The sequence below is a fragment of the Eurypyga helias genome, unplaced genomic scaffold, assembly GCF_000690775.1.
Source record: "Eurypyga helias isolate BGI_N326 unplaced genomic scaffold, ASM69077v1 scaffold7640, whole genome shotgun sequence".
NCBI classification, from domain to species: Eukaryota; Metazoa; Chordata; class Aves; order Eurypygiformes; family Eurypygidae; genus Eurypyga; species Eurypyga helias.
This window is the reverse complement of record NW_010223715.1, coordinates 16,306-35,080: the sequence shown is the minus strand read 5'-3', so window position 1 is coordinate 35,080 and position 18,775 is coordinate 16,306. Positions and strand designations below refer to the sequence as shown.

At 45.9% G+C, this 18,775-nt stretch overlaps 1 protein-coding gene across 1 annotated transcript in view; it reads right to left on the bottom strand.

The window, feature by feature from the left end:
* The window catches only part of LOC104508114 (cytochrome P450 4V2), a 16,097-nt gene extending 2,778 nt beyond the window's left edge, over positions 1 to 13,319 (bottom strand). Inside the window, exons 1-8 of the mRNA XM_010149666.1 lie at positions 13,109 to 13,319; positions 10,149 to 10,261; positions 9,204 to 9,289; positions 7,277 to 7,467; positions 6,793 to 6,862; positions 3,780 to 3,906; positions 1,772 to 1,963; positions 286 to 388 (exon numbers count right to left, since the gene is read on the bottom strand). Coding sequence (XP_010147968.1) covers positions 286 to 388; positions 1,772 to 1,963; positions 3,780 to 3,906; positions 6,793 to 6,862; positions 7,277 to 7,467; positions 9,204 to 9,289; positions 10,149 to 10,261; positions 13,109 to 13,319 — 1,093 coding nt within the window. The remainder of the gene's footprint in view (positions 1 to 285; positions 389 to 1,771; positions 1,964 to 3,779; positions 3,907 to 6,792; positions 6,863 to 7,276; positions 7,468 to 9,203; positions 9,290 to 10,148; positions 10,262 to 13,108) is intronic.
* Between the last annotated feature and the right edge of the window lie 5,456 nt (positions 13,320 to 18,775).

The following is an 18,775-nucleotide window of genomic DNA, read 5'->3' as shown; positions in this document are numbered from 1 at the left end:
CCTGCTCCATCCAGGAACTCTCATCATGCACCAAAACCACACAGGAGAAGGTGCTACACATACATTGAACGTGCACGCCCTGCCCCAAACATGTAAGGTTGGCTGTACTTTCCTACAGACCTTCCAGCATCCATCCCAATCACCTCTAGCTATGGAAAGCTCCAGAAGGGCAACAAGGCACGTTCCTATATCCCCTTCTACATCTAGGTTCATAATGTACCACATTCCCTGCTCACAAATGCAACCACTACCACAGCCCCAAAGAAGGAGAGAATGGAAACATACCAAACACCTCATCCAGTTCTCTGTGAACCTTCTTCTGGGCTTCAGGATGATGTCCAAGTAAGTACAGTACCCAGTTCATGGCAGCTGCTGTTGTGTCATGGCCCTAGAGGTCCAGATTTACAAAGTCATTCACTTTCAACACCATTCCTGTGCACATGGAGGCTTCGTAAATACTTAGGTGTGCAGGTAGTATAGAAAGTGAGACTTACTAGTCCCACGGCCATGAGAAAAGCAAGAATCAAGAGGGAAGAACCCTATCCAACAGGCTGTTACTCAGGATGTAACATGATCTATGATTCCGTCAGGTGCCTGAAAACTGACCAAAAGGGAAAAGCATTGAAATAACCCAAGACAACATCCTTCTCCTCTGTCTCCTAGAAGCAGCATGAACTACCAGTATCTACACAATGAAACAGACGTATATTCATCTTTTTGGTTGCTGTCCAGTCAACAACATAACATCTGGGGGGGCACCGACTACCCCAGGAAAGATACAACGGACACAATCTGTAATCTTTACAAAAATGTCCAAAAAAGGGCTTAACGAGGGAGAGTACAGTGGCCTTGGGAGGGAATACTTCTTGGTTTCCTATGAGACGGGGATCAGCTACTACAGTTCTCGGCACCCCACATAAAAATTTCTAAAAAAAAGGAAACAAAGGGAAGGGGAACAAGACAAACATAAAAGAAAAATGAAAAAAAAAAGAGGGGGGAAGAAAAGAGAAAAGTTGACCAACAAAGGGTTTGGTACTAAAAAGGTACACTTGTGAAGTTCAGGATGCTGCACCTCTTCAAAATCCAGCTATGGAGTAGCACAGGAGTGGTAAGATGGGAAGAGAGTTTCTCTAGGTTACAAGAGCACCAATATGACCTGAATTCTCTCCTGAGAATTCTCCTGAGAGAGAATTCAAGTCCACCTAATGGAGGCGTGTGAAAAACTTATGAAAGTCTCGTTTAGATCCTTCGATGGACAGGACACCAGACATAAGTTGACAGTACACCAGTGCACAGCTGGGGACAGAACCAGAATGTTATGGCCCGTGTGGCAAGGGACAAAATGTTAGGAGAGCCGACAAATCACAAGGCAAAACACTGAAGCCACTTAAAGCTCTCTTTAGCATTAATGAGGTTTGCAACAGAAGCTGAGAGTCAAGGCCCATGTCAGCCATTAAGATCTTATTACTCACCTGCTTTCACGAGTACAGCCTGCTCACACAGGCAGGGCCTGACACATGTGAATTGCCCAACATTTTGCCAGGACACACAGTTCTGGATCAAATGTTTCTATCCTTCAGTAGTTTCTAACCTACAGAAATTTCCTCTCAGGCTTCCAGGGCTAAAATAATTTCATATTAAAAGCAATCTCCTGAACTAAGAAAAGGAAGAGTCGCTACCTGCACATTGTGAACGTCAGGTTCAGAAGAATAAAAAAAAAGCCAAAAAAACCCAAACAAAAACCAAAAAACCAACCAGCTTCCTGGGGTACCTCAAACATGAAAGTATCCACTTCCTCACGAATGTCCCTGTAGCTCAATTTGTTCCCTTCATCATCTGTTGCACTCAGCAGCATGTCCAGGAAAGCTTTTCTCTTCTTGGAGCCACCGTCTTCACAGCTGCCATCAGCATCACCTTTTGTTTGCTTGGTGTTTGCAAGTTCTGCTGCTTTTTCTGCAATGACCTGAGATTGGAATCATCCCATTAGATATGACGCAGGCAGCACATGCGCACATTCTACACCACACCGGTTTGTCCCAACTTGTTAAAACAACAACATCCATTTCTAGCAGTCTACATGAGCTAGTTAGCATAGCTGTCAGCATTAGGTCATGAACTTTAACTGACGTTTTGTGTTAGTAGATGAAATATGACCAACCTCTCTTGTCCCAAGCACTAGAATGAACCTTGAATAGGCTTTGTGTGATCAAGAAAACAGATGGCCAGACTATGCAAATAACTTGTTGATCATCAAGCAGTGTAAACATATCCAGAATATCTGGAACAAGCCAATCGTGAATGCCAACAATAGCAACAGCAAGTCAAAAAACATCACCATAATTTGAACAGACTGATCACCAAGAAGACATTCTCTACCCTATCCAATAACTAAGGAAAGGATTACACCTCCAACATCTGTGAAATGCAGGAGATGATTGAAGAGAAGCCAGGGCATGCCACAACCCTGAATCAGGGCTGTACGTAACATGGCTGGAATGACTACACATAAGCTTCCCAAATTTTCTTCAGTATGAGAGCAATGGCTAAACTTCCCTTTTTTAGATCAAAGCACATCCCCAGTGACAGACAGATTTCCTGCTGTTACCACCGCTGTCACAACAGCAAAGCAGAACCATACACTAAACTGATATTGCTCTTGACAACAGCAAAATAATTAAAAATAAAGGCATAGAGTATGCAAATTTGTTTGGAGGAAGCACTGAATGGGGGAAAAAAAAAAAGTTATATACATTGTTTCCCTCATTGAACATGCACATACACAGACACATACTGAACCACCTTTTGTCTCAGTGTTTTCTGTCAGCACCTACACAAGGTGATATTATTATCTACTGTTCCTTTGTCATCTTCTAAGATTCGGCTTCTTATATTCAGTGCACCAGCCCAGCAGGGGAAGGGAGTAAGTGGTAACTTAGGTCCCTTTAAGAGCTTCTCTCACGCCTTACTGCTGCAATTCCCAATAAAAGGAAGCAAAACATTAACTAATTAAAAAAAACCACAGTGTGGCTCATCATAGGTCATGAAAGTTCAGACATTATTTTCTGTGTGGTGGACACTGATACAGTGACATGGTGGGGTACACACATCTATTTTAGGGAAAGCAGCTTCTCTGGTAACATTCTAACAGTAGATTTGGGAGGGCAACCATTGGCAAGAATAGCATGGAAACCATTTGGTGAGAGAAGGGGTTGTGGCACAGTAACATGCTGAGAGAACACTGTGTGCTATGCCAAGTCAGTGATGTATACTTATTGGTTTCTGTATCAAAGTGTCTTACTGCTCATATGAGTGCCTGCATATATTTGCTCACCTCAGCAGTTCTGCTACAGATAGGGGAAAATGAATACAGGCTTCAATTTCTGAGGGCTGGACCAAGTGCCATTACCAAGCAGAGCCCTGTGCATACTGCAACAAACTTGGCAGTGAGCTGTTGCAGATGATTCAGATGCGGAGCATCTGGGGCATAACAAGAGTTCAATAAATTCCTGTTGTTTGTGCCGGCTGTCAAGGACCTGTAAGTCCTATTACTCCCTTGGAGTAGTATACTCCCTTGCTTAAACAGGACAGAGCTCCTGACAGGCAAGTCAGCTGTTGTCTTCTTCTCAGGCAATTCCTCAGCATCCTAACAGAGACAGTTCTCCTCTTAATAGATGGATATCAAGGGGGCTGAACCTCACCTTCATTTGGAAGCTCTCTACTGAGTGCAAGACTTCAACAACTAAAATGCACCATTTAAAAAACAATAAAATAATATATACTGTATCTGTAAAATTGTGAAGGATCTTGAGATTCCTTTCATGCTCTCTTCCTTCCCTGAACAGCATATATACAAGATCAGGCCAAAGCCAAGGGCTCTTCTGTCGCCGTTGAATCAGATCACTCATCCTAGGGGCACAACAATTACCTCATGTAACATTTCTTGACAAAAAACAAATTTACAGAACACTTTGAAGAATGAAAACCAAAAAGTTGTACACCTCTCCAAATGAAGGGGAACTTAACATGTTGTGTCAGTTTAAACCCATTCATCTGAAGGGGAAGGCTGTTCATATTTGTTTCCTGATTTTAAACCATCTCAAAATTTCTGTTACCTGTCCCAGCATCACCATGATTTTATATCTTTAAGCAATAAACTTTGAGAAGGACAGCATATTCTTATTTAGTTTGAATCCTCTTGAAAGAGACATACAAGACATCCAGTCCAGTCCTGCTCTAGACCAAAAAAGCATTGACTATGCTGAAAAGACATGTACATCCTGAAAGACTGTTCATGACCGGGTTGCAAAATATCAGCCCTGAGACCAAAATAGGATTACATTCCTACTTGGCTGTCCAGATACTGTAAGTGCCAGACAGCACCTGAAAAGTATTAAAAATAAAGAATACAAGGATTCAAGTATGCTCAGACTCAGCTAGAGTATATCTGGAAGGGTTGATTGCCATTGCTATTCAGCTCTTGCACATGCTTTTGGCTGCAGAAAAAGACTTTGAGTAGTAATTATTACATTTAGGCCAACTTTAGGCCCACTTGCAGTACACTTTGTGAAAGACCAAGGAACTGATGACAATCAAACCCACTAATTCCACCCCCTTTTTGTAACATGCCTGTTTCAACAAGCCCCGTCAAAGGCTAGGAGCGAGATGCCAGAATGAGCTACGTCTTCTCTAGGCTGAAACACCAGTGTGGTAGGAATATAGACCACTGAAGGTTAAGGAGAATCTTCATCCATTACTGGGTGCGGAGAGAAACACAGTGACAAAGGACGAGGAAAAGGCTGAGGTATTTAACGCCTTCTTTGCCTTGGCCTTTAATAGTAAGACCAGTTTTTCTCCAGGTACCCAGCCCCCTGTGAAGGTAGCCAGGGATGGGGAGCAGAGTGAAGCCCCCATAATCCAAGGGGAAACAGTTACTGACCTGCTGCACCACTTAAGACACCAACAAGTCTATGGGACCAGACAGGATCTACCCAAGAGTGCTGAGGGAGCTGGCAGAAGTGCTCATAAAGCCACTTTCCATCATCTATCAGCAGTCCTGGCTAACTGCAGAGGTCCCAGATGACTGTACGTTAGCAAATGTGATGCCCATCTACAGGAAGGGCCAAGGAATTCCCGGCCTGTCAGTCTGACCTCGGCAGCAGGGAAGATTATGAAGCAGGGGAAGATTATGGAGCAGATTATCAGGTGACACGTACAAGACAACAAGGTGATCGGGCCCAGTCAGCATGGGTTTGTGAAAGGCAGGTCCTGCTTGACTAACCTGATCTCCTTCTGTGACAGGGTGACCCACTTAGTGGACAAGGGAAAGGCTGTGGATGTTGTCTGCCTAGACTTTAGTAAAGCCTTTTACACCATTTCCCACAGCATCCTCCTGGAGAAACTGACTGCTTATGGCTTGGATGACTGCATGCTTTTCTGGGTAAAAAAGGGGCTGCACAGCCAGGCCCAACGGGTTGTGGTGAATGCAGTTAAATGCAGGTGGTGGCCAGTCACAACTGGTGTTCCGCGGGGCTCAGTACTGAGGCCAGTTCACTTTAACGCCTTTATCGACAAGCTGGATGAGGGGATCGAGTGCACCCTCAGCAAGTTTGCAGATGACACCAAGCTGAGTGAGAAAGTTGATCTGCCTGAGGGCAGGAAGGCTCTTCAGAAGGATCTGGACAGGCTGGATCATGGGCCGAGGCCAACTGTATGACCTGGGAGTGTTGGTCAACAGTTGCTGAATATGTGCCGGCATGTACCCATGTGGCCAAGAAGACCAATGGCATCCTGGCCTGTACCAGGCAGAGTGTAGCCAGCAGGACCAGCGCAGTGATTGACCCCCTGTACTGGGCACTGGTGAGGCCACACCTCAAATCCTGGGTTCAGTTTTGGGACCCTCACTTCAAGAAAGACATTGAGGTGCTAGAGCATGTCCAGAGAAGGTAAAGGGTCCACAAAGATGGGGAAGGGTCTAGAGCACAAGTCCTGTGGGGAGCAGCTGAGGGAGCTGGGGGTGTTCAGCCTGGAGAGGAGGAGGCTCAGAGGAGACCTTATCACTCTGTACAGCTCACTGAAAGGAGGGTGCGGGGGGGGTGGAGGTTGGTCTCTTCTCCCGAGTGACAAGTTGTAGGACAAGAGGAAATGGTCTCAAGTTGCATCAGAGGAGGTTTAAATTGGATATTAGGAAAAATTTCTTCACTGAAAGGATTGTCAGGGGTTAGAACAGGCTGCCCAGGAGGTAGTCGAGTCACCGTCCCTGGAGGTATTTAAAAGACCTGTGGACAAGGTGCTTAGGGACATGGTTTAGTGGCAGTATTAGCAGTGTTAGGTTAACAGTTGTAGTAGACGATCTTAAAGGTATTTTCTAACCTAAAGTATTTTATGCTTTTCTTAATACATTGGACAGTCACATAGAATTTGAACGGTGTAAATCCTGCGGTGAACTGCAGAGCAGCAGTGCCTCAGCTTTAACATGCTGCCCAAACCAGCACCTTCCTAGTTCTGCCAGTCATGCCAGGGTGAAATGCTGCAGATCCATTTTCTTTTTATAACCTCCTCTACTAATGCATTAACTGAATGGCAGCCAACACCTCTTCAAAGACCCAGCCTCCCATTGCATGTACTCATACCAGAAAACACATCAAAATCTGCTGGTTTTCCCTGCCTTCTTGGCTTTCTATCTCCATCTGTGACCCCCCCAACACTCCCTCCTGACTCAGCAGATGAACTCCTGACACCAGAAACATTAACTCCAGCCCAACTACAAGGTACTCAAGGAAAATGTCCATTTACCTGTAAATAGCACGAACATACTCAGAATCCTTATTCTCCTGAGCACCCACATTCTTGCCCATCGCTGTTTCTAGGAGGAGGAAATCATCAACGGTTCACCAGTGCAAAGTGAAATGCAGAGTTCCTATACAGAGTAAGTTACTGCTGCACCCAGACTCTATCACACCGTCCCTTTGACAGGTGAATACACACACCCCTTTCCAGGTGATGAGCTCTCCCATTTCCACGCTCAGGAACCCTGTTCCTCAACACAACCTCACTTCAGGCTGTTACTTCTGCTCTGCCCATCCCACAAACTCACTTGCTCAGATGCACACACAAGAACACCCTAGGAGAAGGAATGGCCTTGGGAGGACAGAAATGCATTCACACGATATGCAGGGACGTTTCCTCTTCAATCACCTCCCCACACAACACGGCACAGCTGCACTCATGAGCCTCAGCAACATTCACCACCTCACCGCAGTCACCAAAGAGGACTTACCACAGATGATATCCAGGGCACACAGAGTGATGTCCAGAAAGATATCAAATGGTTCCTTGTCAACATGCTTCTCAAGTCTCTCCACCAAAATACCTCCTTGTTCATTCATAACCTCTAGAAAGTCAGTTAAGATTGCGAAGTGGAACGTGGGAGTTATCATCTTCCTCCGTGACCGCCACTTGTCTCCAGTGCTGCAAAATTAACAGGGAGAAGTTAAACTTATGAACTCCAAGTCAAAAATAAAACCCTCACCATCACAAGAACCACACAGCCAAAACTGCAGCCTGGGGCACCTTCACAGATGAACATGCTGTAGAAGGCTCTTCAAGCTGTCCACAGCACTCCCCAGAAGGAGCAAACCAGAAAATATTTCTTGCTGCAGTTCTCTCCAAACACAAGCCACCATTTCTATAGCTGCTGTCAACAAAAGAAGATGCCAACAAGCCTTCAGGCAATACAGCCTCGTGGTTGTTCAGGGCACAGGCTCAAAGGGATCGAGCAGAAGCCATGTACAGGGCATACCAGCTATTCGTCACCAAGGCTTCAACCCTTCACGTTGTCTCTGCGAACCACCACCCATGCCTGCCTCCATCTGCTGACTAGGAAATGAGGATCTCTGAGAACTAGGGTCTATGGAAATTACAAAGTCTGGCTACAAAGTACTTCCTTGGAGACAGGAAACCACCTCCCATATGCCAGTGAAAGTGCATGGAGCCACAGCAGGTGACACCAGCTCCCTGGGGGTTCCTGTTCACTTTTTGGGAATCGCATGCCCACAGGCACCAAGCTGGCAGCTCTGCTCACAGGGCAAACTGTGGGAACATTTCTAGAAGAACGTGGACATGACTATAGAGCCCTGGAGTAGTACGTGACTGCAGGCACATAGCTGTGTCCTTGGAGTTAGCAAAACAGGGTCTAAAGGGAGTTGCCCAGGATGAAGGTCGAATTCAGGTGGAACAGAATAGGTCAATCACATGTTAGCTTTAGGCGCGTGGCCAAGCCAATGAACCAATGAATGGAACTGTATGATATAATTGTGATAACCAAATCTTATATAAGCTTGTTGGATTTGTGAATAAACGTCTTCGTTTATAACTCTTATAGAGTTGCTGAAGTCCGTTATCTTCGCCACCAGCAGCAAACCACCACACCACTTCTCCTGTTCAGCTACTATGGGGGCACTCCTCAGGCCAGTTTATCTGCTTGTCCATCACTACTGTTCTTGATCAGCAGAGACCAGAACGCTCTCCTCCATTACATTTTTACATGCACAGGGAAGTCATAACACCTCTAAAAGCCTACTGAAGACAAAACAGCCACTACGGGAGAAGGCAAGAGTGAGGATATACCATGCCTGACACCCATGGACCTCAACTCTCTGCACTTTGCCACTGATGACTGTCTTATTAAGGGCCATGAACAAACCTCAGGTTAAAAGGCATTCCTCATCCTCTTACATAAACGTGTGTCTCCCACACCAGGTGATCACAGCTGGCTATTACGACACCATTGCCCCATCACAAAGCATAAGGAGTTCACCTCTGAGGGCTCCAAAAGGCAACGAAGCTCCTCTGCTAACTGGGGGTCCTTGGCCTTCTCATGAAAGCACAGAAGAGGCACCACTGCACAATAAATGACATCACTCACCATAGGATACAACTTCCCAAAATTCACATTCACTTCAAGGCTACGGACATAAAAAAGTAACAATGGCCAAATCTTCCAAGAAACAGATAAAGCCAAAAGACTTTTATCAGACATTAGCTGCTAAAAAGCAACCAAGACCATCACAAGGAGTAAGACTTCTACAGCTATCATCTACAACTCTGCCCAGAGGTGCACACAGCATTCCTGGCACCAAGCCCTCTTCCTATCATATACCCACCAATTCTCAGAAAGACAGCAGTGCACCTGCATATCACCGTACCTCGTCAGAAGTCCAGTGCCCAGCCATGGCTGCAGGAATTTGTACAGGTACGACTTTTCTATATGTTTCGAACTGCTCAGAATAACCTGTCAGAAACATGCAAGAAAGGAAAAAACATCACTTGTTAGATGGAGAGATTTCTGCAGCTGATATTACTTCACACAACCTCAGTTTCTCTGGAAAAGTGCCCCGAGCCTCAGCAAAATGCACAATATTTCAATACAAACTGGTGCTCAGGGGGAGCACTGAGTTCACACCATCAAGCCTTTCAGGATATATCCCAATCCTGAGAAACAATGAAAAACTCAAAACCTACCACTCCCACTCCCCTTCTCTTCATGAAGAAGAAAAATCTGTGTTGCAATGTCACAGGCAGAGCTCAGAGAAAACGCAATGGTTTCCAGCCTTAACCAAACTCACAAAAAGTACCATCTCTTCAATAAACACTCCAACAAAGAAACAATTCCCAGTTCAGGGACAATCCTTGTCAGCAACAAAACTAACAAATACGTTTCACGGCATAAAGACAGACCCACCATGTTCAAACACAGGTCAGTTGAACAGACACAAGCATTGCAACCTGCATTTCATAACGTTCTATCCCTATTTCAGTGGTCCCATCTTCCCTGCTATATGCCTGCCTATTCTGATCTTGGGAGCCGAAGCTTTCTCACATGTGAAAACAAAATTAAAGGAGATGCTTCTTTGTATAAAACATACTAAGTTGCTGCTTACTTGCTGGCAATCATCTGTACCTTTTTTTCCCAAGACTAGGCTTTTTATATTCTTCTGCTTTCGGTCTTTCTTTAGCACCACGTCAGAGGACAATCTCAAGTAAAATCAGTCCAAGCACTTTTTGCAAAACTTACATTGAGAGGACAGAAACTAACAGGTTGAACACTGCTGTGCACAACAGCAGAACTGACAGGAGATGAGCACACTCACCTCCACAGTGTCAGGGTGATACAAAACCATGATAGGCAATGGTCCTACCCAAAGTTTGAACAGTGGCCAACTCCTGAACTCTTCAACATAAACCTGGAGTTGTTTAAAAAAACCTGGAATGAAAATGAAAAAAAGCAGATCAGAATTTTTCAAAAGGGTTTTTGCTGAATAAGCAAGACCTCAATAATGTACTGTTTTTCACCATACACCCTGTAACTATGGTTTTGTTGTAGTTTCATCTTGCTACTATGACCAAACAGCATATTTTGCATGTATCTATCAGCTGTACTGCAGGAACACTGCACTCCTGAAGACAGTCTATTCTAGAGAAACCTCTCCTAGCTGTAGATAAGGCAGTTTGATTAAACAGCCTCAAAATGCTGCAGCGTGGGCCTCCTGTACTCCAATGCTCGTTGCAACAATTAGAGACAAATGAAACTTTGTCAAGCCTATACTGACATTTTATAGCCAAAACGCTGTATCAAGAGGCTTCTTTGCAAGTACAGCATCAAGCCTTTTCCCAGCTGAGACCTCACTGGCAGGTACTACATTTGTGGTGCACACACGAGTGATGTTGTGCACAGTAATGGCAGAGCACTGCACAGGGACCAGTATCACTTGAAATGTCTCGTTTCTGATAGCTGGACTTCTGAAGAAAATCTTTGGAGCCCTTACACCGTTACTGTTTGCCAACAAATTAGTACATACTACAAGATGCTTAAATCATATCACTCACTCACAGCCACCACCATGAGTGACAGTTTGTGATTCTAGCAGGGGTTTTTGAGAGCTGGCTGCTCCAGAATTAAACTCTTGTCCTTTTGAAAACCTTACTGAAGGATAAGTGACCTCTTACAGGGCCACTGCGGATTTGACAATTCAGATGTCCCCATCTTAAAGCACAAAGACTCAGAGGATCATTTATGCTATGGACCACCTGAGAGAGACCACTTTTGCACAGCTGCCAGTTGGACTTCATAGCAGTGAGCCCAGCAATCCAGCCAATTCTCCACCACTCCAGCCCACATCTTGTAACTTGAGCTATACAGACAGCATGGGAGATGCTATCAAAGACCTCACTGAATCAAATTAAACACCATCTATTGCTGTCCCCTTGCTCACAGATCCAGTTATCTCATCACCGAGGGCAAGAAGGTTCATTCTGCGATTCTAGAGAAGGTGGCCGCTATCAGGATGTTCAAGATTAAACCTGCCTTTGCCCTTTCAGAAAACAGATTAAACAATAAATCACTCCCTCCAAGGACTCTGCAGAGTCAAAAATTCAAAGGTCCTTAAATCAAAGGGAAAAATAAATGAAAACAAAAAATCGTTTCTTGATAGATACCCAAATACAGCATTCCCTACTCTTAAGCAAAATTCTAATGACACCTCATCCAAAAAATTTAAGTGTCAGATTATTTTTCTATTTTTTAACTTTTTTTTTCCTGATATCCAACAGGAATAAAGTATTTTCCAGCATCTGTCTACTGATATCAGTAAATAAAATCACCGTTGCAGGAAGAGTCATTTTTCTTTCTGCTATAAAACCTTACCCTTTACTCTAAAAATTCTTTTTATTTTTGATCACATTTTTAATGAAAAATATTATAAACCACAAACCTGACTCATTTTTACATAAATAAACAAGAAGAAAGACAGGTGGTCATGGGCTTAACTCAAGCATGGAGGCTATGTGACTCCTGCTAACAAAGGAGATTAAAAGACTCCGTAGAACATGACAGTACCCATCAAATTGCTTTCTGGAGAGGGAAGCAATGTTCTTCTTTAGCTGTTGTTAATAAGATTTAAAAATAAGGAAAAAAAAAAGAAAAAAATATTTGTTTCTCAGTCAGGTTCATATACACATCCTGACTATGATTCTGCTTTTGTTTCCCAAAGACAACTGCAGGGAAAGCTGCTCGCTCACGGTTCTGCCAAAGACAGGTCTTTCATGTCTGTATCGAGATACGGGGCTGGATCCAGAGGAAAGATGCGAGTGTGTACCCTTGTGAACAGAGGGACCATGCCTCAGAATGTGTCAGCACTGGGCAATGTGCATGCCCACGCTGCTGCAGTCGTCCTTGGCTTCACCACACTCCCGTGACCCAGTTGCTCTCTGCTGGCAGCGTACCTGAAAGCACAGCCAGAACATGTGTGCAGAGCAGACCAGCATCACCAACACACCCACAAGAGTCTGCTGGTCCACTGACAGCACAGCCAGAGCTGCTTTTACACCACAGGCTCCCCAAGAAAGGTGCTCCTGTGCAAAACCAAGTACCTAGTGGAAAGGGAATGTGTAGCTCACCTGTGCTCTCTCAAGTGTCTGGCCAAAAGAAGGTACCATCGATCCATGTGAGCACAGAAAAGTTTGCTTTTGAGGGATGTACTGCAAATACTACAGCAAGTTCTTTAGCACTTAAGGCATAAACCTCAGGCACAGCTAATCCTGAAAACAACCCAGCAGCTCAGTGCGCTGAAGTCTCTTGCACATGCTCACTTGGGGGAGGATCACTGAAGTATTTTTTCCTTGCCAACTAAAAGCGCTGTTTGGATCACAGCTAATAGCCATGGGGACACAGTGCTCAGCGTTGTGAAACAGCTCTTCCTGCAACAGCACCCAGCACCCCTCCCTGTCACAAACACAGCGTTCCTGCTCCACCACACCAACAGCTGGAAATGGGTCCGAGTCCAGCCTCAGCATCTGGAAGCCACTGACAGACTGACCCTTCAGCTAATCTTCCACTGATAATAACCCCACAGTCATGCAGTTCCCTTGTCCACCTCTCACAGAGCTCCCCTCTGCAGGTCCCACAGCCCCAGAGACACACCCAAAGCCAATGGCACACCCTCCAACCCGCCGCCACTCCATCGCCCCAGCACCTCATCAGCGCTGGCTCCTCCAGCAAAGCACCACGCAGCGCAGGGACTGCACTCCAGCCTACGGCACAAGCTGCCCTTACCTTCTCCCTCCCGTTCCAAGAGCAGAGCGTTTCCCAGCAGAGGATAGCAGGGGCTGACACCCGGGATGGGCTTCATCACCCACCACTGCCTCCAGTAATCCATCAGGAAGGTCAGGGAGCGCATAGCCACAACCGTCAACAGCAAAGCGACAACCCCAGCCCCCAAGTGCAGCAGCTGGGGTCCCCCTGCAGCTCCCTGCACGACCTCCATCGCCACCCTCCAGCCTCCTGCTCTCAGCCTTGATCCGTAGTGGGGAACCGGCTCTGCAGTGAGTGGAGCGTGCCAGGACCGGGGCCACAGGAGCAGGAGGCGGAGCTGTCACACAGGCCCCGAGGCGCAGCTTCGTGCCAGGAAAATAAACAAAGATATAAAAAACTCGTGGGCCAAGAGGCTGCCTGCAAGCACTGCATGATGGCCACAGGGAACGGTGCCATTTCCTTGTCCTCACTTGGCTCCTCTGGCTCAAGAGAAGGCTGAGGAAGTTCCTCACAGGCCTGTGCAATCCCTCAGAAGGAAAATACAAAATTGCTGTGAAGAGAAAAACTGAGCTTTGCTGATTTGAGGAGGATGGGTGTTCGCAATACCACCTCTCTCCATCTGTTTTCAGGCGCTCAGGTTTGCATACAGAACCGCTCCAGTGCTCTCCAACACGATGCAGGAAGGGTTTCCAGCGTTTCAGGTGGGGAGCACCGTTCTTAAGCTGGGCTGATGGCTCAGAGGGGGTATGCAAACCAGACCCCATACAGGCCCACGATCGACAGCAGCACCGCAAAGCACACTGGTGCTTCTCTGCTCAAACGTCCTCCGCTGATGTCACTGCTGAATGCTCACTGGGTGCCAGTAACACAACAGGCAGCAGCAGCACCTGTGTCACAACCTGCAAAGCGCTTGTGTAGAAGCAGTGCCATACCCCTCACAAACCCCGCTGCCCTTCCTGCCTCAGGAGCAGCCAGGGTTCCTTCTCACTGCTGCAGGACTGCTGGGCACCTGCTTCTCAAGACCTCCAGTGCTCAGAAACCCTATGGTCAAACAGAGATTCGGCAAAAAGACAGCACGGCTCACACCCAGTTTGCAAAACTTCACCCCCCGAATATACCACAAAGCTTCTAATAGCTAAGGTCATGGATCTCCTGCTTTGTACCAAAACTGACTGCACTGGCATTCTCAGTAAACCAACAACAGCATAAACAGAGCAACTAAAGTAAGAAACACAAATGGAGAAAGCTTGGAACATCAGAAGCTAAGGAAGGGCTGATGACCCTTGGCAGCAGAGGGGAGTAAATTTTGGCACTTTGTTCCTGCAATCTCCCAGCAAACACTTCACCATAAGTGCTGACCGTTGCATTTTTCTGCATGGTAAACAGCTAGAAATGAACTTTGCCACTCTGTTATTTGTAATGGTGCATTTGTGACTGAAAGTAAAACGTATGTACTCTGTCTTGTAAACATGCAAGGCCATCAGTCCCCTCTTTTGTTCAGATGACACCCCAGGAAGGAAGGAAGTGTGCAGGATGAAGAAGCTCAACTTCTGTCTTTGTAATATGGAGATGACGTGGGTTACAGAATTACACTCTCTTCTTTATAAAAGCCTTGCAGTTTGTTGCCTTCACAGAGTTGATAATTAGATGAAGCGGCAAATTGTGATTCCAAGTCAAAATCTGTGTTTCAGACTGCTGATAATTCCTTCTGCAGGAAAAACTGTGAATAAACAGTAAAACAGCGGGGAGAAGGTGAAAAGCCATGGGGAAAGCAGTACGGAATACAGCAGAACAAGCATTGCAAAACCCTGCCAGCAGCTGGTAATGGTGATGCTGCTACTAACAAAAGGCAGCAGCTACACTGGAATGAGACATAAAAGATGACAAAATTATAGAATTGGGTTTGGTTGGAAAAGACCTTTAAGATCATCGAGTTCAACCAAGATACATCTCAGATAGAAGAAATGCCTGGCATCTCTGAGGTCTAATTATGTCACAGACTTGCAATCATCACGAACCTTGGAAGATGTTCTGTAGGAGAGGAAGTTTCTACCGAACTGTGGTTAACATTCCCTTTTGCTCAGTGTTGGGTTTCAGCAGGCACTCCACGGGTTAGTGAGTCATTGCTCTTGTAAACATGCATTAACGGTGCAAATCTGCTCTAACTCAGCCTCCCAGAGACGCAGAAGCCTATCTGCCCGTACCAACAGAAGGCAAACATCTGTCAGCCAGCTATGTCAGCCCATGCACACCAGGCTTCTGCTGGTCCCTAGAAACCAGATCTGGATTCTTCGTTAAGGAAATTGATAAAACCATTGTTACCAGCAAGAATAACAAAACCAGAAAGCAAAGTAAGGCTAAAACGGATCTGGTACAACAGAGGACAAAAGAGAAGTACACAACGCATTTTTAAAAACTGTGGTGTGCTCTTTACATTAGTCCTTTGCCCCAGCCAAGACATACCTGATGCTTTTGCCATCCCTTGCAAAACACACAGCATCCACAGTAAGCAAGACTAACCAGTTGCTAACTTAGCAATCACTACAATTCATTTGCAATTAGGAATGTTTTTTCTTAGGAAGAGCTTCCCTCTTTCTCAACATATACAGCTACAACATGATTCTGAACAGCTCAGAGATCTCCCCCATCCTCAGAGAGGGATTTTAGGGCCCGATGCTGAACTTCAAGCCACTGTAGCCTAAAAATCTAAGCTTCAAAGCCTAAAGCTTGAGGGAGACTCCAGCTTCCAATGTTTCTGTGGATTGTCTTTCCTCACACAGGTAAAGGAGATTAACTGCCATTTGAGAGACAGAGACCACAGCACATTTTTCAGAGACAAGACTGTTTGCTGTGACACCCACCTCAATCAGGCATACCAAGGTTTCTGCAACCTGCTGTTCACTGTACAGCAACAATTGCTCGGTTCTGCAGCCATCGTTTGGGACCCCTTCACAACATCAAGTTCTACATGAATAAATTATCCCCAACAGAACACAAACATTTGCTACTGCTAAGAAACCGAGATCTTCCATGCCAGAAGACGCATGCCAGGATAATAACATGCCTCCCAACAAAGCAGGTTGCAGCTTGGGCCAACACCCAACCCTCAGACCATGGCCTACTGCTGTAAAGCCATTCTGATAATGCACCACTGATGTTGTCATTAATACTGAACAGCTACCAAAGCACCTGACTGATGTTTATTCATCCATGTGTCAAGGGAAAAAGCCTACTCCCAAACTGGATGGCCACAACCTGCCCCCAGGTCATGGGTGGAGATTCAGCCCACCGTTCTGCGGTTTGGCTAGATCCTACAGGGTCTTCTCCTTGCTAAACTCTTAGCAAGTTTAAATAAAGCATTTAGCAACATGCTATGCATTACATGAAGGTCATGGAGCACAAACGCATTACAGAGGTCATGGAGCAGAAACAAAAGTGTCAGTTTAAGATCTGGAAGGCCTTGCGATGGCGAGTCCCAGAATCACACGAGACTGCAAACCTGCACGCTCAGAGCACAGAATATTTGCTCTAGGAAATTCACTTTCCACATTTTATGTACCTGCATGTACACAGCGAGCGCTGGACAGCCTGTTAGAAGCTGTGGTGGGTTAGTCTTGGCCAGCAGCCAGACACCCACCCATTCCCTCCCCTTCCTCAAGAGGACAGGGAGAGAAGAAAGGATGACAAAGCTCCTGGGTCACAATATCATGAGCAAAACAGACTCAACTCAGGGGAATTCAATTTAACGTATTGCCAATTAGAGAGTTGGGAAGTGAGAAACAAAGACAAAAAAGTTCCTCTCTGCCACTGCCTCCTCCTCTTCCTCACACTTTTCTCCTGCTCCAGCATGGGTCCCCTCCATGAGCTGCAGCCCTGGAGGACAGACCTGCTCCAGCATGGTTTCTCCACAGGATGCTGGGGAATCTTTGCTCTGGTGCCTTAAGTACCTCCTCCCGCTCTTTCACTGACCTTGGTGTTTGCACTGTTGTTTTGCCCTCTCTTCCCTGCCACCTCCTCCTCTGTCTATCTGCCTGGCATTCCCCACACCCGTAAGTAGATTTTCAGAGGCACCAGCAGCTGGGGTGATGGGCTCAGCGACGTCCTGGAGCAGGTCCATTACAGAGCTGGCAGGAACGGGCTGTTCCCTCTTCTCAGGCCTTTTCTCACAGAGGACACCCAAGCAGCACCCCCGTCGCCAACACCCTGACACCCACACCGGGCTGCAGAGCCTACCCTGAAACCGCTCCAAGACTGACAGGAAAATAGGGGTGACACTTCCTCCACATCACCCCAAGACTAGAGACATCGGCTACAAAGGAATGGATACAGGCAAACTGTCAACAACCCTAAACACCTGGAAAGCATACGGGTGCATTCCTTAACAATTTTCAGGGAAGAATCGCTCAGGCCTGAACTCCTCCAGGTTGTGGAAGATCTTGGGGTCTCTACACAGGGCATAAGCTACGAAAAGAGTATCTGTGCCTTTTGGTACCCAATATGCTCCTAAGGAGAAAAGGGAAAGGGAGAAGGGTCAAAGTAACAGCAATTAAGTGACTTTCTATAAACTGCTTCACAGTAAAACAAGAAAACCCCTGTCCTCTACTTGGGGAACCGTCTCAGTACTCTCTCCTAGAGACATCCCAGCACCCATCCCAAACACCTCTAAGTTACTCAAAGCTCCAGAATGGCCACAAGACACATTCCTACCTCCACTTCTTCAACCCTGATAAAGGAGGAATGGAAAATGTACCAAACACCTCATCCAGTTCTCTGTGAACCTTCTTCCGGGCTTCGGGATGATGTCCAAGGAAGTACAGGGCCCAGTTCATGGCAGCTGCTGTTGTGTCATGGCCCTAGAGGTCCAGATTTACAGTCATTCACTTCAACACTATTCTCATGCACAAGGAGGCTTTGTAAATACTTAGGTGTGCAGGTGGTATAGAAAGTGAGACTTACTAGTCCCACGACCATGAGAAAAGCAAGAATCAAGAGGCAAGAACCCTATCCAACAGGCTGTTTATCAGGATGTAACATGATCTATGATACTGTCAGGTGCCTGAAAACTGATCAAAAGGGAAGTGTTAAAATACTGGGAGCCAATAAACACACCTCTTCCCTCTCCTCTGCCACCAGAGAGTGCTCCATTGCAGCTTTAGTAATTAGCAGAGTTTTCCTTTCCTTTTAAGCTTCAGAAGCAGATGCTTGTTGCTCTGCTTTTCTCTCCATTCAGAAATCCAGTGACAGAGCTCCATGGTTCCGCAGAGGCCAGTAATCTTCTCACTTTTACAAGGTGCCAGACGATGAACTGCTCTTCACTCTGTGGTTCCCACTTCTGCTATTACAGAACCAAACTGGTGTATATTCATCTTTTCATTTAGCCTACATCCTAAGATCTGTGTTGCCATGAAGCGCCACAAGATGGTAAGGAACAGGTTTTGCCATCATTTCTCTGCATCCCTGCCAATGTCTATATAGTAGAGGAAGGAGCACTCATGAGATCAAAATTACATTTTGGATACACCTCTGAAGATGGCTTAATTGTGAAGTTTGAACCTTATGCCATCTTTGACACCAGATGTCTGAAGCAAATGCATCATTGACCTGCAAATGTATGAAATCAACCTGCAACACCAAAGCAAAAGCATTCTTTCTCAGATACTGTACCATAATACCACCAGTGAGTAAACT